The sequence below is a fragment of the Quercus lobata genome, chromosome 7, assembly GCF_001633185.2.
Source record: "Quercus lobata isolate SW786 chromosome 7, ValleyOak3.0 Primary Assembly, whole genome shotgun sequence".
NCBI classification, from domain to species: Eukaryota; Viridiplantae; Streptophyta; class Magnoliopsida; order Fagales; family Fagaceae; genus Quercus; species Quercus lobata.
Genome location: NC_044910.1, coordinates 4,050,327 through 4,077,501, shown reverse-complemented (window position 1 = coordinate 4,077,501; position 27,175 = coordinate 4,050,327). Strand labels below are relative to the sequence as shown.

The 27,175-nt window shown below is 31.6% G+C and overlaps 1 protein-coding gene across 1 annotated transcript; it reads right to left on the bottom strand.

Annotated features, from left to right (window-relative positions):
• Positions 1–5,726: 5,726 nt before the first annotated feature.
• LOC115951210 (protein FATTY ACID EXPORT 1, chloroplastic) lies at positions 5,727–10,978 on the bottom strand. The gene is made up of 6 exons (XM_031068397.1): positions 10,802–10,978; positions 8,965–9,208; positions 6,504–6,671; positions 6,330–6,376; positions 6,201–6,241; positions 5,727–6,095 (listed from the first exon to the last, which is right to left on the bottom strand). The coding sequence occupies exons 1-6, from the start codon at positions 10,904–10,906 to the stop codon at positions 6,002–6,004; spliced, it is 699 nt and encodes a 232-aa protein (XP_030924257.1). The 5' UTR covers positions 10,907–10,978; the 3' UTR covers positions 5,727–6,001.
• Between the last annotated feature and the right edge of the window lie 16,197 nt (positions 10,979–27,175).

Here is a 27,175-nt window from a genome sequence, read left to right as displayed (position 1 = left end):
TGAAATCCTTTTTCTCCTTTCCGAAAATTGGGAATTTCCCCTTCTCAGCAAACTTTCCATTCTTTTTGAATTTCAAGAACTCTCGGAAATTCTTCACAAGATATGCCATATCTTTATTGAAAACATCCTCATCCGATGAGTCATGAGCTTCTACCCTCTCATTGATCGTCTTAAGAGCAAGGGATTTGCTCTTCCTTTGTGATGGCAATGACAGCTCATAATTTTGAAGTGAGCCAATTAGTTCTTGAACTTTGATATCATCAAGGTCCTTACTCTCTTCAATTGCTCTAACTTTTGCACGGAAGCTCTCCGGCAATGATTGAAGGATTTTCCTCACTATCCTTGAGTCATCTGTCTTTTCACCCAAATTGAACTTGCCAATAACCACCTCATTCAGCTTGCCATAGAATGAGTCGAATGACTCGTCTTCACTCATTTTCAACTCTTCAAATCGAGTGGTTAGCATCTACAACTTAGTATCCTTCACTTTCTTCGTGCCTTCATACGTGGTCTCCAATATTTGCCATGCCTCCTTGGCAATTGTGACGTGAGATATCCTATGAAACTCATCTAGAGATACATCACAAAAATAGCATTTAGTGCTTGCTATTTGCATTTGCTACCATAAGGACCGCCTTATCCCAAGTGGATTTAGCAGCCTCCAGCCTAGTCCATCCAACATCCACCTCATCTCAAACGGTTTCATCAATTGAACACAAAAATGCCCTCATCCGAACTTTCCAAAAGGCATAGTTGCTACCATCAAAATATGGTAGAGCATTTAGAGACAGAGACCAGTCCATCTTAAACGAGGTCAAGGATTGCACTAAGGTAATTAAAACATAGCAAGTGCACCCGCTCTAATACCAATTGAATGTCCAAATAGTGTGTAAAATGCCTTGAACATTTAAACCCCCAAATTACAAATTACCAATTCAAGCTTATTATCAAATAATGTATGTGTGGAATATGAAAATAAGCTAAAAAAAATTGATAAAACAATCTAAACCAAATAAAATCACAACCACAGCAAAAATTAAATAGCAAAGATTAAGAAAAGAGAGATGCAAACACAAAGACAACACAGCGATGTGTTATCGAAGAGGAAACCGAAGTCCTCAGTGTAAAACCTCTCCACCTCCCTCCACGCGATCAATAATCCACTAGAGAATGAAGTTAGGATACATGAACAGTAGAAGACCCTCCAAGCCTAATCTACCTAGTGTACCTAAGCCCTTCAGGCTTCTTACTCCAACGAGGTTACACTGAATCTTTGTCTTTTCTGGCTTACTAGATCCCGCTATAGCCCATAGTATCAACCAATATCAATTGGTCTCTTCCTAACTACTTCCCAAGCACCGAATAGCCTCCTCATAGATATGAGTATAGTGAGAAAAGGTTTTGGCTAATGTACCTCTCAAGGATGTATTAATAGAGAGGGTGAAAGTAGAGGAATTTGGAGAATCAAAGTGTAAAGATTGTGGATGAGTCAATCTTGTTTTTCTCTAGGGTTTCTCTCTCAAAATTCTTTCTGGAAACTCTCTACAATATGTGGGTATAAGAGGTATTTATACTGGTGTGTATTTGGAATGCGAAAGGTCAGTTTTTCCCAAACAGAGTGGTCTGGCGACTTGACCTCGCGACTTGACTGAGTCGAGAGTTTGAGTCGTGAGCTAACTGCCTGGCCATATTGGAAGTTTTGTCCTGTAGTGCTCCAGCTAGCGTGATTCTTCAGCTCCTCTGCATGCTTCACACGTGTGCCAACTTTGGCGACTTGTAAGTCGTGAGCCAATCGCGAGGTCTTGTTAAGTGCATACTCTTTAGCTTTTCTTCACACTCTCTCACACACTACCCTTACATAATTCCCACCTAAATACAAGGTTTCTAAATGCTGAATTACAAGCAAATTTGGCACAGAATAAAGCCAACAAGATGGTTGATCAAATTCAATCTTACATGCTCCACAAGCAATGTGGGCATAAAATTACAAGCAATGTGATCATATACATTGTTCGATGGAATTTTAATACTAACATTTAGCTTTATGTATCCACTACTGTGTGTCCAAAAAAAAATTCTGCTCAAGCAATGTGGGCAGCATGTGGGACAATCCATCAATTAGGATAGGACGAAGATTATGACCTTTTCATTTTACTCCAAAAGACAGGAAGGTATGATTACCCCTAATCACAAGGAACTAATTTGTAATGTTTCAAAAAGAAGATTAGTAAATTGTAATTACGCTTTATTTTGCCTTTGTTTTGGGGTTAGCCTTTGTTTTAGGTTCGTTAAAATATATCTTTAATAAATTGGGCAAAATACCAAAAAGACATCCTAGAGTTTGATCATTTTATCTTCAATGAGGTGAGCGAATAAGAGTCCGTGACTTTTTCTATGAAAATATAGGTGTCTGCAAGTCTGTAAAACAAAATTGTTCTGTCTCACTTCTATCAAATGTGATTGATGTGCCACTTTATTATTAAAAAGAATTTTTTTTAAATAGAATTTAATTATAAAAAGACTGTAAGGTTAAATTTAATCAACTATTTTATTGGTTTTATTCCGTGCCAAATTGCTTGTATTTCAGCATTTAGTAACCCTGTATTTAGGTGGATTTGATGTAAGAGTAGTGAGTGAGATAGAGTGTTGATTGCTCAAGAGTGCGCAAGAAACAGAGACTTGCGGCTTGCTCTCGCGGGTAACTCGCAGCTTCAAGCCGTCAAACGCAGCACACGTGCCAAGCGTGCCAGAATGTGAACAGTCATACTAGCTGGAGCACTACAGGACAAAACAGGACAACTGGGCATACGGTTATCTCACGACTGGGTCTCGCGACTTAGTCAAGTCGCGAGGCCAAGCCGCGAGCCACCCCTGTTTTGTAAAACCTGACGTTTCACATTCCTCTCTCACTCCAGTATAAATACCCCTTATACCCACAAGTGTATGAGAGCTTCCAAAGAGAATTTTGAGAGAGAAACCCTAAAGAAAAACAAGATTGATTCACCAACAATCTATATATTAGAGTCTCTTCAAATTCCTCAACTCTCTTCCTCTCCATTGTCATATTCTTGAGAGGCATTTTACCAAAACCTTGTTCTCACCATATTCATCACTGTGAGAGGGTTGTTTGGTTTGCTGGGAAGCAGTTAGGAAGGAACCAATCTACATTGGTTGATGCTATGGTCTAGTAGCGGAATCCGAGAAGCTAGAAAAGAAAAAGGTTCGGCGCAACCTCGTTGGAGTAAGAAGCTTGGAGGGTTTAGGTGCACTTGGAAGATTAGGCTTGGAGGGTCTATTGCTGTCCTTGTATCCCAACTACATTTTCTAGTAGATTGTTTACTGCTTGGAGGGCGGCGGAGAGGTTTTACGTCGAGGGCTTCGGTTTCCTCTTCGATAACACATCGCGTGTTGTCTTTGTGTTTGCATCTTCCTTCCCTTTTATCTTTGCCTTTTATTATTTGCTGTGGGTTGTGATTTTAATTTGGCTTAGATAGTTTATCCAATTCTATATTATAACTTATGTTCATTTTCCGCACACTAGTTGTTTGACATAATACTTGAATTGGTTAATTTGTAAATTGGGGGTCTAAACGTTCAAGAGTGTTTATACACATAATTGAACTTTCAAAGACAAAAATGTGTTTGGATAATTAAAAATAAAATGAAGAAATTTCTTTTGATGAATAAGAAAATGGTGCTTGACTTGCAAACACAACAAAGAAAAAAAAAATACAAATAGCTTTTATATTTGCTTACAAAAACTCAATATTTAATTGGTATATTAAGTTTAGGAGCATAATGCAGAATTAAGTTGTATTAATGAGTCTTCTCAAAAAAAAGTTGTATTAATGAGGTGCCCGTCTATCTCAATTCTCAACCAACAACTGGGTCATTTCAACAAAAATAAATAAATAAATAACAATTAGATAATATATGTTTTTTTTATAAAGAATATGTATTGTTAAGTGTTTAAATGTTTGTGATGAATTTAGTTTAATTCATGGAGCAAAATATCAGTCTGGAATATTGCATATTTGTAATATATGAATGTATATCAAACATTGTGATATTTGGTGTGGAGAAGCATATTTTATTAGTTTGAAATAAATAATGTCTGTAATTGTATTCTGTAATGGTAGATATTCTTTTTTTGCAGCCACAAATCAAAGTGTGTTGCATTTACAAAATCATTGCAGGTATGTTGGCTTTCAAGAGTCATTGGTATTTGATTTTATTTATCTTGATACTTACTAATTATCAAAAACATATTTCTTTATCTTGATACTTGAAAATCTAGATGAAGGATTCACCGTTGATCCATCAAGACAAAATTAGAACTTGCAAGTGATTTTGTTACTAATAAGAGACCGGATAGTTCGTAACTTGCAATTGATTTTGTTACCCATTTTTGTAGTCCAACTTACAATTGATTCTAATGAATCAATTTCTTGCATTTGGGAGAGTTTGCGACCAGTTAAATTAAGTGGTGACTATTTCTTTACCCATTTTTGGTCACTTGTAAATATAATAGAAGCCTTCTCAGGAAATTAAGTGGCGACTATTTCGTTATCCATTTTTGGTTACCCATTTTTGGTCACTTGTAAATATAATAGTAGCCTTCCAATGTATCATGAGAGTTTGTGATTAGTTAAATTAAGCGGCGATTCCATGAATTCAACCAAAAAAAGACCCTCATTGAAAACCCTTCATTGTAAGTCCCTTAGATTTGGGAGGTATATTCAAGATCAAATTTCTACCTTGAGATTCGCTACCACCAAAGGATTATTTTAAAAAAATTCAAAAAATTCTTGGATCCTCTCAGGTTGAAGTTCTCACATATACATCACTAATTTTCAATTGAAAAATTACTACCACGTCTTCATATTGATTCCATTGAGATATTATTCGGTACATGAGTACATCATACCTCTTTAAGCCAATATGCACGGTTAACTTACTTATTTCAGAATACCATAGCCTAAATAATTAATAATTAAGTAGCTCAATTGTTTCATAGATAATATCAGTTGTTTGTGGTGTGCTATTGTGTTAAAACTTCATTCTCTCTTCCTTGTGTGCGCGTGCATGTGTTTGCTTTTCAAAAAATAAAATCCACAACTATCATTTAATTAGAAACTTATTGAAGCATGGGTAAATTCACGTATGACAGAAAAACACGATGTTATCTGTTACACACGGCGTTCTATATTCATAGAATTCCCATGGACCTCCGGCTTTTCTCTTTTTTTGGAGGCCAAGTGTGTACATGGCATTTCTAGTACATTCCACAACCCTGTACAATTCCTTAAATAGAGTACATTAAATTTCTCAATTAAATTTAAACACATCATATAGTTGCATTGAATTTAATCAAGAAATTATAATACTGCTTATGCTTCATTGATAAATGGCATGCAAGCATGTGGTTGTAGTTAATTGAAAAACGTAATATAATGCATTTACGAAATCATACTTAAAGCTTTACACAAAAACATTACTCATTGAAATCGGCCACTGCTTAAAAACCAATGGTGCCCGGGCTTCATATTTTAATCCCAAAATGTGATTTGGAACCCTTTAATCTCAACTTCACTCGTGACATTATTCCCTAAGAAATATAATTCAGGCAATCATTTACATAAAGCAAACAGGACAGTTAATCCTGCGTTCTATCTGACAAAATACACATTTGCTCAACTCATAGTTACCTACTTTGTGTTAATATAAGCTCGTTCAACATTTATTTTTCATAAGTAATAAGGTTTTATTAATAACAAGAATTGACACCCAATAACAATAACCGAGTCACACAAGTATACAAGATGTATATGACTAGGGACCATACACAAATTACATAATTCTATCAAATTAGTAATCGAATAAAAATAAGCATGTTCAACATTATTCATCTATAATAACCCCCATTGAATTCACAATACAACATTAAATCAAACAAAATCCTAACCTTCCATATCTAATAATCATACCTTAGGTGTTCTCATCATGATGCAAAACTTGGAGATGACTTCAATTTCTTTGGTGGTGGGTTCCCTCCCGAGATCAGCACATATGAGTAGAAGCAGAGCATTGCAGCACTTTTAAGGACAAAAACACAGAATACAGTTAGATTCAAAATAGATTCTAGAAACTGAACTCTCTTTTCAAAAGAAAAAAACATTGGCAGTCAGATATTGCAATACCTAATAGCAGCGTAAAAACCTGTTGGAAATACTTTCTTTGTCTGCATCCACAATACAATTATAAAGTTAGAAACAATGAATCAACTAGCCAATGAGTAAGATGAATTTTCCGCTCATGTGATGTAATACCAATGAGTAGCTCTGAAAGTTCTTCCAAAGAAGCGCCGCTGAGAGTGCTACAAAATTAGAGGTATACGAAGTTAGTATAGGAATATCTCCCAAAATATCCATAACTTAAATACAGGCAATAACAGAACATATATCAAGACTAAAACTGGACTGAAGTCACAGACAAATCAGAACCTGCTTGTCCTAGAATGAAGGGCAAACTGGATTTTCCTTGCCTCCAGATCTTTAAGCTAAACGTGCTGAGAGCTAGCAAAGCACCTCCAAAGAGCACACCAGTGCTCAGAGTTGCAAGATTTCTTGAGAAAACAAAACCAAGAAGTCCACCACTTAAAACCAGTCCACCTGTAACAAAATATAAGTTAAAAATTATTAGTAAGTATTCATTTATAGTGGGAAAAAAATATGTGAGCAGGTATTTGTACGGTTAACATACTTATCACTAGCAATGTGGGCAGAAGTGAAGCATTTACAGATCAAAATGCTGCTAAAACATTTTATTGGAACACTTAGAAAGGAAAATATATATATATATATATATATATGTGGTCTCAATCAGCAAATGTACAAAAGTTGTAGCAGGTAAGAGTAATCTTGATTTGCAATGAAGACAACGCTCCAACAGATTCATGTTGATAATAATACATAAACAACTGTGACAATCAAAATGCTTTGAGTAAGGGGTCAACTTTGAACAGCTTGTGATATAAAATTGCATTTCAACTGGTGTTTGAGGAGTCTACTACTCCTTAGCAGACTTCAGTTCATCTGATCATCATCGTTCATGTATCAGAATTATCAAGGTCTAATATCAAAGCCTGGTCTTTTGAATGAGATGCATATTACTATTAATTGGTTGCCAATGAGGACTAGTTCAATTGGCACCTACTCCCCTTATAAGTTCTATGTATAAGGTGAGGTGGTGGATTCATGACCTATTAGATGCATCAAAAAAATAATAATAAATAAATAAATCTTGAACCCACGACCTCACTCTTTATCCCATTATTTGGGAAGAGAATGTACCAATCAAGCAATAGCTCATTGGTTATATATCACAGAAATCATAACCAACTAATCCAGTATATCAGTCAATTTAAACAGGAAAAATGTTCTAAGAAGTACAATATTCTGCTTATGACAAATAATTTCTCAATATACTCAAGATTTAAATCCAACAGTGACATTTAAGATAACTAAAAGGGTGTGTGAACATTGCCCAAAGTAAATTTTGCAAACCGCTGCCTGCCTTAAAAGAGTTGAAAAATAACTAAAACCATGGCAAGAGAATTAGAAAATTTCCCCTATTAACTATTAAGACTACAATAAATTGAATAAAAAATTGTTCAAAAGCTGCATGGATGAATAACAACCAACCATAGAATTCCGATTTTGACATCCTCAAGATGTCAATTGGGTTACCATATGGTCCACAACATTCAACATGGTCACATGAATCATTGACAAGATTGAACCAACAAATAAGGTCAACAGCTCTCTTTAAGACAATTATTTCCAAAAGCTTTTCTCCCCATGCTCAATTCTAAAGTATATGGTTATACAAGACCCGGTAGCCCCCAATGCTGCAAGGCCAAGAGGTGCTTAAAAGATCCCTAATAAAAGTTAAAGTTTCATAAACCCAAGACTTGAAGCAGACAAGCCACCCAGTGAAATTTCAGTTTAAACAAGGACATAATATTTCATAGCTTTCATATATCTTATGTCACACTAACAGGCCAATCTAGAATTCTAGCATTTTAAGCAAGATTCCATTCCAAATTACCAAGCGATAAGATGAAAAAATTTTGATCCATGCTCTTTTCTTCTTTTTTCCCAGGGTCCTTTTTCCCGGGTTAAAGATGTAAAGCAGTCCACTATAACTCTCCAAGCTTTCATGTTAGTTGTAATACTTTCTTTGAATTGAAACCATCAGAAATTCCCTATCCCTCATGTTATTAATAGGTCTATTCCCTCAGCATGCAAATCAATAAACAATGGCAGATGAAAACAAATTTTATACCACAGTATATGTACTTCTAGTTCCACTTGATCCTACAACTTATATATGATGCTTAAGTCACCTACTTGCTTTTTCTAAGTTTTTTTTTTTTTTTTAATTTTTATAAGTAGCAAAGAACATTTAAGAAAAAGAAAGGCCACAGCTGTAGTAGACAGGATGTATACCAGCGATATGCAAGAGAAAAATATAACCTAAGATCTAAAACTACAAAGATCCAGAAATTTCCAAGAAAGAGAATGAAACTCAACCCCTTATTCGCTTTTGAATCTACTTCTATCTTAAAATGCTTCTATGAACTACTCTACAACTTTACATCTGATTAATGATTTTCTTAAAGAAAAACATGGTGGCTAAGGATCACTCATGCTTAGTGTATTTAAGTGCATTTTAAGGACTTGAGTATTGGGGATAAGACTGTCAACCAACCAAAGAATTTTTTAAAAATTCAAAATTTTTGTTTGACATAATTCTTAATCAACTTAAGATGACCAGTAAAACTAGCACTGAATAAAACCTTAAAATAATTTCATGTTAAAAAAAGGTGAGTGTAATCTATCAAATCTCTTTGATGTAGTGAAGTTAACAATTGAGGTTTTTGCTAAATTGATATGCACTTACCATATGGGATGCCAAAACAAAAATCATGGATTTTCGCTGCCCTTTTTTGTTGAATAACACCATTTTCTTGCATTGGCTCACTTGATCCCAAATTTCCAGTAACATCTTCTTCTATATCTGGATATGACTTTGATGTCCCTTCAACATGCAATTTCGATGCATCAGCTGTATAACTTAGAGTAGTCTTAATCTCAGAACTGGTAGCATCTGTCCCATGCCCTTCAAGGCTCATACAAACTATAAACTAGATAACAAAATTTTTTTTAGTTAACCTCATGTAATTGTTCCATTAGACAGTCATTTTAATTAACAAGACATTTGCACACAATCACACATATAAAGCAGTCAAACCTTTTAGCAAACACTGAAACAATAGATAAACACACATTAATTCATAGGAACTGGACTTGCTATTGCCCTTCTACTCTATAAGCAGTCTAACCATATAAAGCAGTTTTTTTTTAGACATTAAGCGAAAAACAACAACCAAGCCTTAATCCCAAACATTTTGGTATCGACTATGGATCCTTGACAGACTAGTGAGAGTTGGCCATATATATATAAAGTGAAAAACATAATTCAAAAATATGAAGAAACTTGAGGATAAATATGGAAGCAATCGATATCCCATTAAAAAAATTTGTACTTTCCAAGTCAATGACCTCGACTTCAAAAGGAACTTCCTTCCCATAAGAACGGGAGCAGGTTAGGTCATGGACTCAAAACCAACTGGGTGCGTGTGTGACTTAACAAAACAAAAGTCGTACACAATACACAAAGCTCCCACTTTTTGCCGGGTTTGGGAGAAATAATTAGCAAGCAGCTTTACCCCAATGTTTTTGGAGAGGCTGTTTCCCAGACTCAAACACAAGACCTATTGCTTTTGATGGAAGGCACCAGCCTGGTCCAGCCATCGCACCAAAGCCTGACCTCTAACTTACCAAAAAAAACCAAAAATAAAAGGACCTTCAAAAGTCCCAAGAGATGCTCTAACTTTGTCATGTGACATTTCCATAAAACCACATGCACAGAATTGCATTTTAACCTTAATAGCTAGTTATCAAATCAGATCAATAACATAAAGTGGTATAGGTGAAAACCTCCAATGCAAGCAACCAGTTGCAGAGAAGCATATATAAAACCAAGGTCAGCATATCAAACACTACCTAATAATTAGAAACAACAACAACAACAAAGCCTTGGTCCCAAAATTTGGGGTCAGCTATATGAATTCTTTTTCTCCATTCTATCCTATCTGAAAGTCATGCTCTCTGTTACTTCCCTAATTGACAGGTCTTTTTTATTACTTCTACTAATGTTATTTTTGTCCTTCCTCCACCTTTTTTCCTTCCCTCACTCAACATGGATCAGCTCACTCTCTTACCGGTTCATTACTCGCTCTCCTCTAAACATGACCAAAACAGCTCAAGCGACTTGCCCTCATACCTTCATGAATAGGGGCTACTCCTATCTTTAAACGGATTTCCTCATTTTGAATTCTACACTTTCCAGGTATTCTCACCCATCTATCTTAACATTCTCATCTCCCCTACACTCATTTTACCTAATAATTAGAAAATAAAAAACCCAGAAAGACAAGCACAACCAGACCAACATTCTAGTACTCACCCAAAAATAAAAATTAATTAACTAAATTGAATTGAATTCCTTAATTAATTTATGGATCAAAACCCAGAATCAAATTATACATAAAAATACAAAATTTACAAACACCCAACTCAAAAAGTTACAACCTTTTGTTATCAGAAGCACAAAAAGTAGTAGTGAGACTCGAAACGACAGCGTTTCACGATCGAGAGAGAGAGAAAGAGAGTACCTTGGAGCGGAGTGAAGGGCTTGGAAATGAAAGCCTCTGTAGCCTCACACTGCGGTTGAGTGCGGAGAAGCACGAGAGCTGAGACTGAGAGATCGTCGCGGCCATGGCTGTGTGCCAGAGAGAGAGAGAGAGAGTTGATTTTTGGGCTTGCCGTTGAAATTTTTATTTATTTATTTGGGCTTTACTTTTAAGCTTATGAATAAAACACTTCTTTCAAAATTGACAATGGAGAGAGAGACACACACACACAAATTACCATAATTTTTTTTTTTTAACTTAAAAAGTTACCATAGTTTTTTATTTTCTTTCGATGTCAATTGCAATATATTGGGATATGGTATAATTTTAATTTTATTATAACAAATGTCCGATAATAAGATTAGTTTGTTTTAGAGTTTCTATAAGTTTATTTTTAGAATATCAATTTGTTGATACAATATTTTTTTTTTAATAAAGGACAGTTAAAATTTTAATGTAGTTTAATTTTAAAAATAAATAAATTCATCAAATTATACACATATATATAGGGTTGTTCAAATTTGACCAAACCTCATCAACCCGCTCAACCTACAACCATATAATCTGAGTAGTGATTCAATCGACAGAGAGTGTTAACTTACAAGAACTTATATAATTGGTTTGAGTGGTAGGTTCTCTATGCATGGACTCAAGTCTAATTAATCTAACCATCACAACTTAATCATAGTTGTCATTTGTCGTCATCCTCCACTCCATTGCTCTTCTCTATTCAAGTTTCCATCAAATCTGTGAAGGACATCACCAATTCGGCAAAGATCTACTAGATTCGACAAGATCTCTACCAAATCTGGTGAGATCTCATCAAAATCCAAGTTTAAAGAGATATCAGATTCAACCAATCCAACTATTCCAAATCAGGTTTCTTTTTTGGTTGGCAACTCGTATTCCTCTAGTTGGTGTTGGGTAAGTGTTTCTCAAACCTAATTTAGTCAAGTTGAGTGTAAGTTTAGGAGAAATTTGACCAGACCTAACTCGTGGACACCCCTAGTATCGAATTACAATATATATAATTCAATAGTTTTTTTTTTTTTTTTTTGAATCCATTATAGTTACAACAATTGAATTCTTGCTCTCATGCCACTGAGTTGGCCACTCAAATATACTCCTAAGTTGTTTCTATATAACTTGCTTCACTTTGATTTAGGATAACTCATGTTTGTTGATTTTTTTGCAAAAAAAATTGAGAATTAGTTTGATCTAATTCAAAAAAAAAAAAAAAAGACTCAACCAAATCAAATTATCTATAGAATCATAACCCTTCAAACCAATTTTCTAGAGACATTTTTATGAATAAAAATTCTAAACACAACTTTATTAACATTTATATTTTACTTATTAAAAAAAACATTTATATTTTAAACATATTCAAACAATATCTTTAATACAACTAAATCAATCCCTTATTTGATTTTTTTTTTTTTTTAATCATAACCTAGCATAAGAGTATTCTTTTCCAATTATCTAAAATAAACGCAATTTATCTCATCAAAAAATTACTTAATTTATTTTACATAACCATTTTTACGATATACTCTATATCTCATTCGTTATTCTACAATAAGTCATTTTAAAATAATATATTTTATACACCACAACAACAGCAAACCCAATCCCCCACAATAGAGGAGACTCCTTGTCAATAATCGCTACCCACTCCAATTTTCCATCACAACTACATCTTCTTATAGCCACAAAACAAAAGCCATAAAAGAACACAATAAATTCATGACCATTGTATCCAAAACCTTACCAAAATCAAATGGTGACTTGAAAATCTTTATGATCTGCTTCGCCACTCTGCTCCACAAATCACAAAGAGGACGTGCTTCGATCTATCACAGTGAGAGTCCGACGGACTTCCATGGATGCCACGTCGTGAGAGAGAGATAGAGAGAGTCAAATAAAAATATTTTTTTTATTAAGTACACAATGCTACATTGTTCTTTAAATTTGAAGAATATTGTTGTAGCATGTTGTATATATTTGAACAGTAATAGAACACTAGATTATTTGGAAGTAATTTTGTAATATTTTGTTGACGATATTCTCTATTTTACATTTTAAGTGGTTTTAAATAACCGGTTGAAAATACTCTAAGAGTGCTATACATCATCTGTTATTCAAACTTCCACAATTTATATTTTTAATTTTAAATATTTATCATCATTCTTGAATATATATCTGAAAAACATTACTTTTGTTCCTTAAAGTTTGTGTTATTTTTTTTAATTTGGCCTTTAAAGTTTAAAATATAGCAATTAATTTTTTTTTTTTTTATATGAAGCAATTAAATTCTTGAAGTTTGTAAAATGATTTTATTTGGTCTACTTGCTAACGTGGACACTAATATGTCTTGTGATTGGATACATTTTATAATTAAAAAAAAAATAATTATGTGGCTTAGACATTGCACACCACTACTCTAGATGGATTAAGGGTGCATTTTAATATGGACACCAATTTGTCAAAAAAATAACAATAACAATAACAATATCTTACTCTTAGTATTCCATTTTATACTATACCAGTTAGAATGTAAGTATACCGAATGTTTAATTTTAATTTTTCACTTTAAACCTTGGTTACTTTTTAAGGAAAAAAAAGAAGAAGAGAGAGATGAAATGACAAATTGCGATTGATAATGTTTAAAGGTAAACATTAGAGTGGAACAAAAAAAAAATATTCACAATTTTCATATTGTGTTGATGTGGATGGATAAATGAAATAAGATTTGTCACTTTTCTAAAGATGAACTTGCTTATAAATTGTCTTTTTCTTTTTCGTTTTTTTATAGAAATAACTTGTCTTTTTCATGTTGGGCTAATGAGATGGTTAGTGAGAAAAATGTTAAGAAAATAAAAGGAAATAAAAAAAGGAAGAAAATTGCAAAATCATTTTATAAATTTTTGAAAAGTCGAAGGACCAGATAGAAAAATAGGACAAATTTTAAGGATTTGATGGTTGATTTTGAAACTAAATTTGGAAACCAAATTAAGAGTTGACACAAACTTAAGGATAAAATGATGACTGCCCTTTTTCTCAAAAAAAAAAAAAAAATGATGACTGCCCTTGAATATATATATATATATATATATATATATATATATATATATATATATATTATATCAATATCATCTTGGGTTGGTTAGAGAACACCGTTCCCTTGAGTTGGGCTATAACCAAACCAACTCAGATTTGTTTAGGACTTAGGATAGATGAAAATTTTTGTTCAATTTTGAATATTCTATTTTATACTCTATCAATCACAGGCATAGCTTGCCATAGTTTTTTTTTTCCTAATAAAATAGTGATACTAGAAATATTACAAATTTTTACCATATAGACCTTACAAATTGATGTGCTATTAATCATTAAAAAAAATTTCTCAAAAAAAAAATCATTAAAAAAATTAACACTTATTTTAGTATGTTGTTTAGGTGATGTTAATCATATTCTTACCACACTAGTTTTTAAACTTTTATATTAAAATTTGTAATAACTTTAGCATTTTTCTAGAAAACCATATTTTGAAATGTAAAGAAATTAAACACGTTGCATAATGTAAGAAGTATAAAGTGGACTAATGCTTCCCTCTTATATGTTTGGACTTTGAAAGTGGGGAGAGAATGATAAAAGAAAAGAGAAGAAATATTTGATCTTTCCTTTGTTTGGTTTTTGCACTCAGTTTTTCCTCCCTTTCTTTTCTTTCATATTAAGCAAAAAAAAAAAAAAAAAAATTTATCCCAACTTTTAACTTGTGTTTGGAACGGGTGAACAAGGAGAGAAGAGAAATGATATGCCACTTAAAAAGAAAACCATTTTTTTTGGGGAGAATGGGGACATAGGATTCATATTCCTTTTTAATTTGTAGTCTCTCTTTTGGGATACCATGGGCTTCCCTATGCTTGGTTTTGTGCATTGTCTTTACTATAACTAGCTTGTAACCTCATGCATATACATGGATACACTTAAAAATATACAATAAGATACATAATATAATTCATATATATAATTTAAATACTATTGATATTCATTTTTATATTTTATTAATTCTTTAAAAAAATTTGTAAAGATATTATTAGGTCTTTTTTTTTTTTTTTTTTTTTACAATTCATTTATTCTAGACTCTTTGGTTTTTGTACTTAATAACTCACTTGGATGAATATTTATGATGTGGTCCTACATTTGATTCTAAAATTAAGAAATAAAATTCTTTAAAAATAAATAATTTAGAACACATGGCACAAAATTGAAACTCTAATTTGGAATTCTAATTTGAGTTTCTCTTAACTTCACCTATTATTATATATATATAAATTTGGTTTAATATTACTACCTATGTGTTTGTTATTTGTTCTTTCTGGGTCTATACATTTCCTTTGTTCTGTACCTTAACCTTTTTATTCTGGTGTGTATCCTAAACCTTTATGCCCAGTTAAGAAGAAAAAAAAAATCAATCACCCAAGTTCATTAAAAAATAAAAATCATACCTAGTATATATATATATATATATATATATATAAAGAAAGAAAAAGAGCAAAACGCCCTAAAAAAACAAAACATCAAACCCAAAAAAAAAAAAAAAAAAAACAAGCATTTTGGTAAGTTAAAAGAGAAAACACCCAGGCCCCACCAGTTTTCCCCTTAAAATTCACCCAACCAAACACCCCAAAAACAATTTTCTCTCCCATTTTCTTTCCTCTCTTTCCATCCTTCCTAGAATCCACAACCAAATGGACACTTAGCATTTTTTTGTGCTTATATATCTTTTAGTTCTTTGTTTATGCCAAAATAGAAAAGAAAAAAAATTGTGAACATATGATTTTTTTTTTTTCTTTCTAGTTTCTACTCTTTAAAAAAAATTCTAATGGCAATTCCAGTTTTCACAATGGAAAAAAATAGTAATCTTTCATCTCCTCCTCATCACAAACTTCTGATGCAGTGTCAAAGAGACCTACTAAATTAGCAGACATCCAAATCTTTATTTACTTTGAATATCTTGGAGTTAGCCTGACCTATAGAGCCCATCAAGCTTGGGCTTGGGCTTGAGCTGAAGACAGAATAAAAAGCATAAGAAGAGCCCAGAGAATTCAGAAACAAATGCAAATAAACACGACAACTTTTTTTTTCCCTCCCATAATTTGATAGTTAACACCGGGTTGACACAATTTGAATCTAAATATCTTCATTAAAAATATCAAGAAGTGCCAGTTGAGTGACAAGATTTTTGTCAAACACGGACAAATTTGCAAACACACAAAATAACAGCATCAACAAGAGAGAGCTTTAGTTCACAGCACAGCAAAGTCACAAAATGGCATGTCCCCGTCTTATCTTGCTTCAATAATTACGGTATTGCCTTGCAGGGTTCAAACTAAAATTATTGAGAGACCACAAAGTGAATTTTGGCTATTATCAAAATCAGAAATGACCTGCTTTGTAGTTAATGGTCTAAAGCAGTTTTTGTTTAATATAGAACCCCATCTTTAAAATTAGAGTATCTTGTTACCAATGGGTTCAGTTCAGAGAATTTTGAATTTGATAAAAATCTACTCAGAAAAAAAAAAGGCACAAGTGTTGTATTTGGATGGATATTAATTTATATCTTCAATTAGAAACAAACTTACATGAATTTTCTATGATTGTTTTGGGATAAAATGTGGGGAATTTAAATTGGGTGTGCTTATGCAAATTATTGTAACATGGGGAGGCCATTCATCCTTCATTGAGAATTAGCAGGAAGCCTACTTCCTTGAGCAATTATTAGGTTCGTCAAGTGGATTCTCCCCTCTATCACATGACATGAGAGGTGAACCCCATCCATTAGTCCCACATGGGACCTCACCTCCTTTTGAGATGGGAGGACTCCACCCAACGAACCTAATAATTTGTTCACTTTCTGATCTATGCTTCATATTGTAAATGGACCATAGAAAAGTTGTTGATTAAGACAATAATTCTTTTCTATATATATAATTTTGAAGTGAGAAAATGATAACATGAAACTCATAAGTATAGACTTTAAATTAACCTAAAAAATAGATACTTTTAATTCTTAAAATAACATTTATTTTGATTAAAAAAATGCAATTTGTATTTCACCAAATTGTTATTTTGATGATTACACCTAATAATTTTTTTCAATAGATAAAATAGGGTTTGAAATTTGTAATGCTCACTTTATGATAATTGCTCTTTACCATTGGATTAAGATATCAATGATTTTTTTTTTTGGAGTTTAGGTGGAATTTGAACATTTAATTTTTTATTTAATGACAAGAAGTTTTACAAGTTGATTTATTTTTAAAAAAATATAATAGTATTTTTGTCTAATTTTTTAAAGTAAAATAAATTGATGAAAATAAATTATACCATGCCGACATAGATGGTGGTATCTCTGTACGGGGTTTCAAATCTAAGATGTCTACATCTAACCCTCATCCTTAAGTAAGAGAAGTTCTTGAATTCTTTTAGTCATGTACTTGGCACTACCTCTCTTACTTGTTGTCTATTATGGGTTGGCCATCCAAATGAGCACATGTACTTCTCTTTAAATTGATGGTTTATGAGGAATGATTTTAGTGTTTTGTTGTATATATCTCTGTTTATGGGTTTCAAATCTAAGATGAATAATTATAACACAATAATTAATCATCATTAATCTCAAAAAATTAAGTTGATTAATAATAAAAATTCAATCATTCATTAATGTTCTTAAACAAAATAGGAGGAGATAGTACCAAAGAAAAGTCTTTCAAATGGGCTCCATGTCTCATGTCTGTTTCAATATTTCAAGTTTAGAAAATGGATTTTTTTTTAAGGGGGTCAGATTGTGAAATTAATTATATAAAAAAAGGGCTAAATCGGCTTGAATTACATTGAGAGTTTGTGATAGAGCATCCCCCGTCCATACAACATAATTAGAGACATTTATTGTGTACCTAGCTAGGCTGTGTGCAACCATATTGCCTTCGCTCCTCTAATGTGAGAGTAATATAATTGAGTAAAGGACCTAGAACAAACCTTTGCATCCTGGATCAGCAAATCATAAGTTGTCAAATAATCATCATCTTCTGTGAAGACTTTAATTATCGTCTCTGAGTCACCTTCCAATTTAGACCATAAAATTAACCACAAAATATTTTACATCCAAGCAAACAAAGCAACAATTTCCATGCTCAAAAAGGAAGGTAGAAGATTCTAAAACTAAATAAATAAAATAAAAATAAAAGTAGAATATTGGAGTAATCCCACTATATGTGTATGAGGATTGACTTGTAAGTCACTATTTCCACGTGGCAAACGTGTAGATCCGGGTCCAAAAGGGGTTTGAAGACACATGTACTTTGTTTTTCTAGGGTTTTATGTTAGTGACCACCAACCCAATTTACAAGTCCTCTTACTTTTTAGAAGTCACTTCATGTTTCTAAAAAATTAATACCAAAAAATAAAAAGAAAAACTACACAATATGGTCAGGTGATACTTGTTAGTTATTCGATTCTCAGTGCAACTTGGTTGCAGCCTAATTGGATTCCAATATTTATCAACTCTTTCTACTTTTGGGAAGTCATGTCACCTTCTCCACTATAAATGAGACTATTTAACCTAAGTGTATCTTTGTAATCTGTAAACAATTTTATGTCAACAAATAAGAAGGTGAAAAAAAGAAGAAAGATGACATTTTGACGAAGAAAAATGACATGGAATAAGAACACTCAGCCATGAAATAGAGAAAAAAAAAATCCTAAAATGTGTATGTGCATGTGTTTTTTCTACAATATGTTGGTTATTTCGTACTTGCAGAATATAATGATAAAATAATTTTTTTTTCTCACATGATAATAATGAGTTTTACTAATTAAATTCATATTTATGTAAGATGAGTAAATATCATGTCGTTGTATTTCAACAATACTCAATTATTTTTCTAAGTTGAGATATCTTATCCTGAAATTTGAACCTAAACGCTCTCTTAAAAAAGAGTTTGAAAGGGTTTTTACAATAATTTACTAAGTTGTCATTGTTTGGTTTTGGATAGCTATCTATTTTGCCTGGTTCACAGTGAGCTACATCCTAAAATAAATGGGCAAAAATCTATTGGCCTAAAAAATTCAAAACCTTTCCCTTTCCATTTGAACATGCGCTCTTTCCTATTCAAGGTTAGGCCAAATTAATTATGATCAAGATGTGTATTGATTATGATGTATCATATCAAATTGTGCTGACTGCTGTATATATGTAAGGTTTTGTTTGTGCAAAACAATATTCTCCAAGAAAATATATAAGATAATAATAATTTAAAAAAGAAAAAAGCACCACACAATTATATTTGGCGTGACAATGGTCTATGTTATAATTACCAGAGGTTTAAATAAGGCTCCATTAAAGCCCTTCCAAGAAATTCAAGAGAACTTAAAGCTTTTTAACAAATCACTCCATTTGTTTCAACATTATTGTTTTCTAAAATACGAGTCATTATTTATAAATTATTTTTCAAAAAACAATCTCATTTTTTCATGTTTGGTAAGGACCTTAAAAATGAAATATAATTTCTTTCAAAAATTTCCATATTAGATAAAAAAAAATTTATTTAGCATGATATGAGATAAAATTGTGTTTTTTATAAAATAAAAAGAAAGAGAGGATAAAAATCTCTAGAAAATTAGTCATATTTTTAATAGAATTTTTTTCATTAATCAAAAATATTTTTTATTTGACTTATTATTTATGATGCTACAAAAAAACTAGAAAACATAAAAAACTATCTTTACAAAAAAAATTTCATAAAAACAAACGGAGAGAAAAATTATCACTAGCTACCAATTTCATTAAAGAGTTTTTTCTCCTCTAAGTTAAAATACATGTCTCAATTTTAATGATGGGAATTTGAGGCTTTTGAGTTAAAATTCTTTTGAGCATTGTTCCAACTTTTAAATGGAATAATAAGGTAACAAAAATGATCATGCTTAATTTTCATAGAAATGCCCAATGGGTATGCATGGATCAAGTTGGTGGGGTTCGGAGTTTTTTCAACCCAATCGACCTACTTAAGTTGAGAAATTTCCAACCCAACCCAACTCATAGTAACTCTCAAAACCAATCCAACCTAATTGGGTTTGGTTGGGCTGGATCTTCAAGTTGGGACCATTATTTCAAGCCTAATAAACAGTTTTAGCTTCCATTAAGTCTCAAAATATCCAAAACTAATTAAACTAATTTCCAAAATCAAAAATAAAACAAACCAACAGATTTTTTTTTTTAAAAAAAATATATATATATATATATATATATATATATATATATATAACACTATTAATAGCGTGAGTTGGATTGGGTTAACCTTAGTTGAAAACTTTGCAAACCTAAACCTAATTAATCCAACCAAGATTCAACCAAAAAAAAAAAAAAACTCAACCTATGAACTAACAAAAGCCAAGTCAAGACTTATCAAAAAAAGAAAAGAAGCCCCAAGTCAAGACTTCATATTGGGTTTGTTGAGTTGGTGGATTGAATGCACATCCCTAACTTGATTACCAATTTACCATCCATTCTCTAAGAGAGAAGTCTAATAATGATAATAATAATAACAACATTGGCTATTAGTTGGATACAAATATGAAAATTTAAAACACTTTTTTTTAATATCCTATTTGTTATTTCTCCTGCCCAAAAAACTCTTTATCTGTTTGGTTACATATAGGTGTAACAATATTGGGCATCTATGCTAACTTCCTTGTGGCTTTCAATATGTTTTAAAAATAATCTCCAAACAAAAATAACAATATTGGGCATCCATGCTAAATTAAAGTGAGCCCAATTTATTCATTTATTTGTCATTTTCCATGTAGCCTTTGTTAGTTAACACCAATGTATTCATGCCCTATGTTTGATTATAAATTTGATACCCCGAATTGTTTGAGTTTATTAGCATGGGCATTTGTTAATCTATTCTTTACTAAGTGTGTATTAAGTCAATTTGTACTATATAAACAATTATGATGAGTCCTATTAGTTTAGGACACTACATTGCAACGTCGTAGGTCCTAACAAAAACGTCAGGGAGATGACGAGAAGTCTCAGTTATAGATGTGATAGCACTTCCCTTGTATTTTTCTTTATATTGTCTACACTCTACAGTCCTTTATCATCTAAGCCTCTCAAGTGTCGATTTCTCACCTACTCTTTTACTTATTTATTTATTTAAATTATCATCATCAAATTTTGACAATACTAATAATTCTATGATTCTCTCTATTGATAGGCCCATATACAACAAGAAGTCCGCTTAGAGAAGAAGGTATATAGTATCAAATGATATATTGATACTATGTTAGCGGTATCAAAATCTAATTAGTGTGAGATATGTCAACAAAAAATAACTAACCCACTAACAAATGAAAGACGTGTTAGTAAATAGTTATTTTTGTACATATGTCTCTTGTTTATTGGATTTTGATACGGATAACGTAATATCATTTGATATAAAATACATTTTCCACCCAAAGATCGTCTAGATTGGCTTTTATATCACATTAAAATGATTCTTGAAACTATTTTCTTTCTTAAACTTGGCGAAAACGACAAAACCATTGAAAACTCCTTGTTTATGAATTTTTAATTTTCTGAAAATCTGTTTTTTTCTTTTCATGACACAACCAAACGGTCCACTTCTATCTACCAAATATCACTTAAAAAGAACTCATCTAGAAATAGAATCCAATAAGATTATGGTCACAAAAAATTTCACAATTTTCTCACTACATTTGAAAAGAGAAACTTACTGCAACATCTTTCACATGAGACCTTATATCAAGTCCATAATTTTTATATCTTTTTAATTTATTCAGTCTAGTCGCCATCCTTAGTAAACTCCAATAATATTACAGGTACAACAAATTTCACAACTTTTTTTCATAACATACTAACATATTGTTATTAGTGCATCTTTCATATGAAAGCACTATTGATGTTACTTTTATTGTATCTCAATCACAACCCGTTAGTGACTTGTTGTGCAATATATAGAATTATTAATTGTAAAGACTCCTAAGAAGCCAATGAAGAAAGTCACAAATCCTAAGCTTAACAAGAGACATGTCGTGGTCAATGTGACTGTCCAGAGAAAGAGAACACTTAAAAAAATGATATGCTAAGATAGGCTTTTGAAAGAATGACCATTTGTGCTTGCATTTTACAACACCAAAGGCCAACACTTCTTATGTGTCAAGCGTGTTATAGTGGCAATTCTAAGACTTTGCATTTTGCTTTATTCCATAGTCATAGTCTGGTTGGAACCTGAGGGACCCATTAAAATTCAAAGTTTTTAGACTGAAAATTTCCTCATAAGAAAGGAGAAGTGTCTACCACCATGACTGGAATTATCAAGCCCTTGTAACTTCATGGGCATATATTGGTCATTGGGTCTATACTCTACACCTAATTATCGATCTCATAGTAGCACATAGATCTTCTAATGCAAAGTGATGTGGCAAGAAAGTGACCGATCAAGACCATAGAGTTTCTATAAAGTAATCTTTCAAACCCAACAAAGAGTTCTATAGAGCATGCTCTCAAAAGTCTTGATCTCAAGAGTTCATATCGACTTTCTGATAATGACCTCTCTCTCTCTCTCTCTCTCTCTCTCAATATAATTTCTGTTTATTTTTTTCAACAAAATACACCGTTAATTCCTAAACTTTAAATCATAAGCAATTTTAGTCCTTAAATTTTAAAATGATTACTTTCAATCCCTTAAATGACATGGTCATATTAAAAAATGGCACATTATCATTCCATTAGACACATTAAAGAATAAAAATGATCAATTTAAATTTGTTAGAAACTAAATTTGATAGTTTTAAATTTGTCAAAAGACTAAAAATGATCATTTTAAATTGTTAAGGACTAAATTTCTTATAGACTAAAAACTATCACTTTAAATTTATTAGATACTAAAAGCTACTCCTTAAAATTTTTTAAGAACTAAAAATGATTGTTTTAAATTATTTTAGAGACTAAAAATGATAGATTTAAGTTGTTTGAAGACTAAAAACAATAAGTAAAAATTTTAGAAACTAAAATTTTTCTAAAGTTAAAATTTGAGGACCAACATATATATCTTTTTCTTTTTCTTTTTTTCCAACATTAGAGCATTACCACTCATTCTTATAATAATAGTTGTTGGTATTCTTATGATTTGCATGAACTCGAATGATCAATTCAACATAAGAAACACTTCATCTCTCAAACCTTGGGGTCATTAAATTCTCTTTGTTGTTGGCAAAATAATACTTATGTACAACAACGTTGATGATTCCCATTTTACTTTTGTTTACCCTAAGTAGCAGCTGAGTACATTGTGTCCACAACCACTACTTTTTGGATGCACCTAGCCAAAGCTTCTCTCTCTCATCAAACTAGGCATTCGTTCGAATGAACTTTCTTGCAAGTTTCAACTTTAAAGCATCAACTTTTCAAGGTACAATTATATATTTTCACAAAATAAACAAAATAAGTTCATCCCAATACAGAAATATCTGAAACATCTCGAGAAATCGGCCTCCACCAGACAAACCTAGCAGTAAAAGTCATGTTGTAGATTATTAGCTTTGTTGATCGCAATGTTGCTAGGTTGCCTTTGATGTCCTGAGTACTTGCCATGAGGATTATGGGGTAGCATTTCCTTTATGGCACTAGACTATAGGGTACATAGTATTCGAAATGAATAAATATCTTTTGACTTATTTTCTGTGTTTCACTCTACACCAATTACAACTTATCATTTATTATTTTTTTCTTTCATTATAAAATATCAAAGTTTAAAATAGAAACAAATCAAACACATGGAAAATTGTGATTGTCAAAGATTAAAGAGTGGAATAGAGGATTTCTATTCTATTTGGAACGTAGAGAAGACTACCCCCCCTTATCTTCTCCATATGGAGACCCCATCATATGACTCAGTTTGAGCTTACTTCTCTCAAAGTGGAGTTACCATTTGAGCAACATTCCAGGTCCATTGGCATGCGTTAGGAGACCTAAAAGAGTGATAGTGCATAGGTTTTGCAGAAACTTTGCCTAGTATTTTTGACTTTCTAGCAATTGTAGTACAAAAAAAAAAAAAAAAAAAAAAGATGGTAGCAAAACATGTAGGTATTACAAGGCTAGCTAGCTAATTGTACTATTTCACATGGCACACCTTATCCTTGTGGAATCTTAAGTTAGGTCACTTCCATTTTGAAGCCATGGAATTTCAAACATCTCTCTCCCCTCCCCCCTCCCCCACCCCAAAAAAGGGAAGATAGGAAGAAAGCTTCTCTTCTCCTATTAGAAGGAAGCAAGATGGAGAATGATGTGTTCATAAAAGAGTTGCACAAAAGGTTTATGATTATTGATATGAACATCGTGTTGCCACATGAAATAGTAGGGGATAATCCGGGCAACTATATATGATACACAAAGATCATATAGGAAAGAACCAATGAAGCTAATTATAGATGGATCATGGACCCCAATTGAGACAAAGACTTGACACAGACAATAATTGACAATTGTTCAAAATACATAATTGTCTTATAGACCCAAGGTTTTCATAATAATCATTATGACCAATGATTTGGCCACAATTTTATGATTAGTGACAATGGCATTAAGTACTGCAACTCTTGCTTTCTTTGTTACAATGATGGTATACAATCATAATTTGGACGAAAAATATTCTAGAAATGTTGATGAATTTATATTTTATATACAAAGAACCATTAATAATGATATTGACCATTGTGGTTTGGTCTAGCATACGAGGCCAATTACTTGATTATAATGTTGAAATGACTTTGCAATATGATAGTATATAATTAATGGACCATATCTAGTTTCTCTTAAAAACCGTTGGTTCATTTTTGTCAAGTGACTTACACAGCATCATGACTCCCGCATTGCTATAACGTTTCAAATTAACAACCTAGAAAAATTAGAACCTCATATTTTTCTCTCCTTTTAGACAAAACAATTTCTTTTTTCCTTCTTTTTTTTTTTTTCTTTTTTTTTTTTCCCCTACTGCCCCATTTGATATGATAAAGAAAGAGTGGAGACATAGGCATAGGACATTAAAATTAGGACCTCATACCCCACTAACCCATAAACTAGTGGACACCACCACAACTGATGTCTTTAATTACAAGGCCCTATGGTGACCAAAGACCAAAGTATCATTATTAGCTAGTTCCAAACTTCCATACTCTTAAAGCCTATTTCTTCCTTATATGATAAATATGCAATAGTAGTTCTTTTGCTTTAGCCTTTAGGATCTAACATCACTATCACACTAGATTTTTCATTACCATTTTGTGAGTGTAGAGCATGACACCCCACCTTCATAAAGTACATATGTTAGAGGTATAACGTAATGTTATCATAGATTTATTCTCTTTGTAAAAATAGGAAAAAAAAAAAAATTCACACGCACACACATATGAATAAAAATCATTCGTTTCATTTTAAGTGTTCTATTTTATGTTTCACCAATTGATACCTATCATATGTTCTCTCTCTATCCTTTTCTTTGTAACCAAAGTTTAAAATATAAAGAAAAAAAAATCATATACACGTAAAATACTACAATTAGTGAGACAATATAAATGGAACATAAAATTTTTACTCTACATAATATGTATGCCTATCATATACTCCATTATTTTAAGTGTTTTATTTTATGTTTCAGCAATCGCTACATGTCACATGTTATCTTTCTCTCTTTTTCTTTTTTTCTTTTTATATTCTTATAAAGTAACCAAAGTTTAAGATAGAAAGAAAAAAATAATATACACATAACATACTACAATTGCTGAAACAATATATATGGAACATAAAATTTTTATTCTACATAATATATGTGTGTATATAACTATCAATTATGTATGCCTAACGTATATTATTTATATAATTTAAGTACTACTACATGAGAGAGAGAGAGAGAGAGAGAGAGAGAGTACTACACTACTTTTAGTCAAGTGGTGTCCGTATCTCTAATTTAACAAAAGAATATTTTGAGAGAAGAAATGTACCATGTTGTTTAATTACCACTACTTTTAGTCAAGTGATGTTCGTATCTCTAATTTAACAAAAGAATATTCTGAAAGAAGAAAGGTACCATGTTGTTTGATTAAAAAAACAAAATTTGACTATAATAATGGGTAAATTTTTTTCTTTATTGGTCTTAATAAACAGATGAATATAAAGCTTTTTTTTTTTTTTTTATAACAAGTTACAATGCAAATTCCCCTAAAAAATAAATAATTATAAAAAAAAGCCAACGCAAATTTTTATTCTTCGTAATATATATGTGCACATAACTATGTATGCCTATTGTTATTATTCATATAATTTAAGTACTACTAGTACCACTACATGACCCGGAGAGAGAGAGAGAGTACTACTACTACTTTTAGTCAAGTGGTGTCCATATCTCTAATTTAACAAAAGAATATTTTGAGAGAAGAAAGGAACCGTGTTGTTTGGTTAAAAGAACAGAATTTGACTATAATAATAGCTAGATTTTTTTTTTCTTTATTGGTCTTAATAAACATATGAACATAGAGTTTTTTTTTTTTTTTTTTTTAACAACACAAATTTTTATTCTACATAATATATATGTGCACATAACTATGTATGCCTATTGTATATTATTTATAAAATTTCAGCACTACTAGTACCACTACATGACGCATAGAGAGAGAGAAAGAACTACCACTACTTTTAGTCAAGTGGTGTTCATATCTCTTATTTAACAAATGAATAATTTGAGTGAAGAAATGTACCATGTTGTTTGGTTAAAATAACAGAATTTGACTATAATAATAGCTAGATTTTTTTTTTTTTCTTTATTGGTCTTAATAAACATATGAACATAGAGTTTTTTTTTTTTTTTTTTTTAACAAGTTACAATGCAAATTTCACTAAAAAATAAATTATTGTATAAAAAAAGCCAACACAGATTTTTATTCTTCATAATATATGTGTGTATATAACTATGTATGTCTATCGTATATTATTTATATAATTTCAGTACTACTAGTATCATTACATGTGAGAGAGAGAGAGAGAGTACTACCACTACTTTTAATCAAGTGATATCCATATCCATATCTCTTATTCAACAAAAGAATAATTTGAGTAAAGAAATGTACCATGTTGTTTGGTTAAAAGAATAGGAGGCGACTATAATAATTGGTAGAGTTTTTTTTTTTTTTTTTTGTCTCAATAAACAGATGAATATAGTTTTTTTTTTTTTTTTTTTTTTTTGGAAACAAGTTAAAATGCAAATTTCCCTAAGA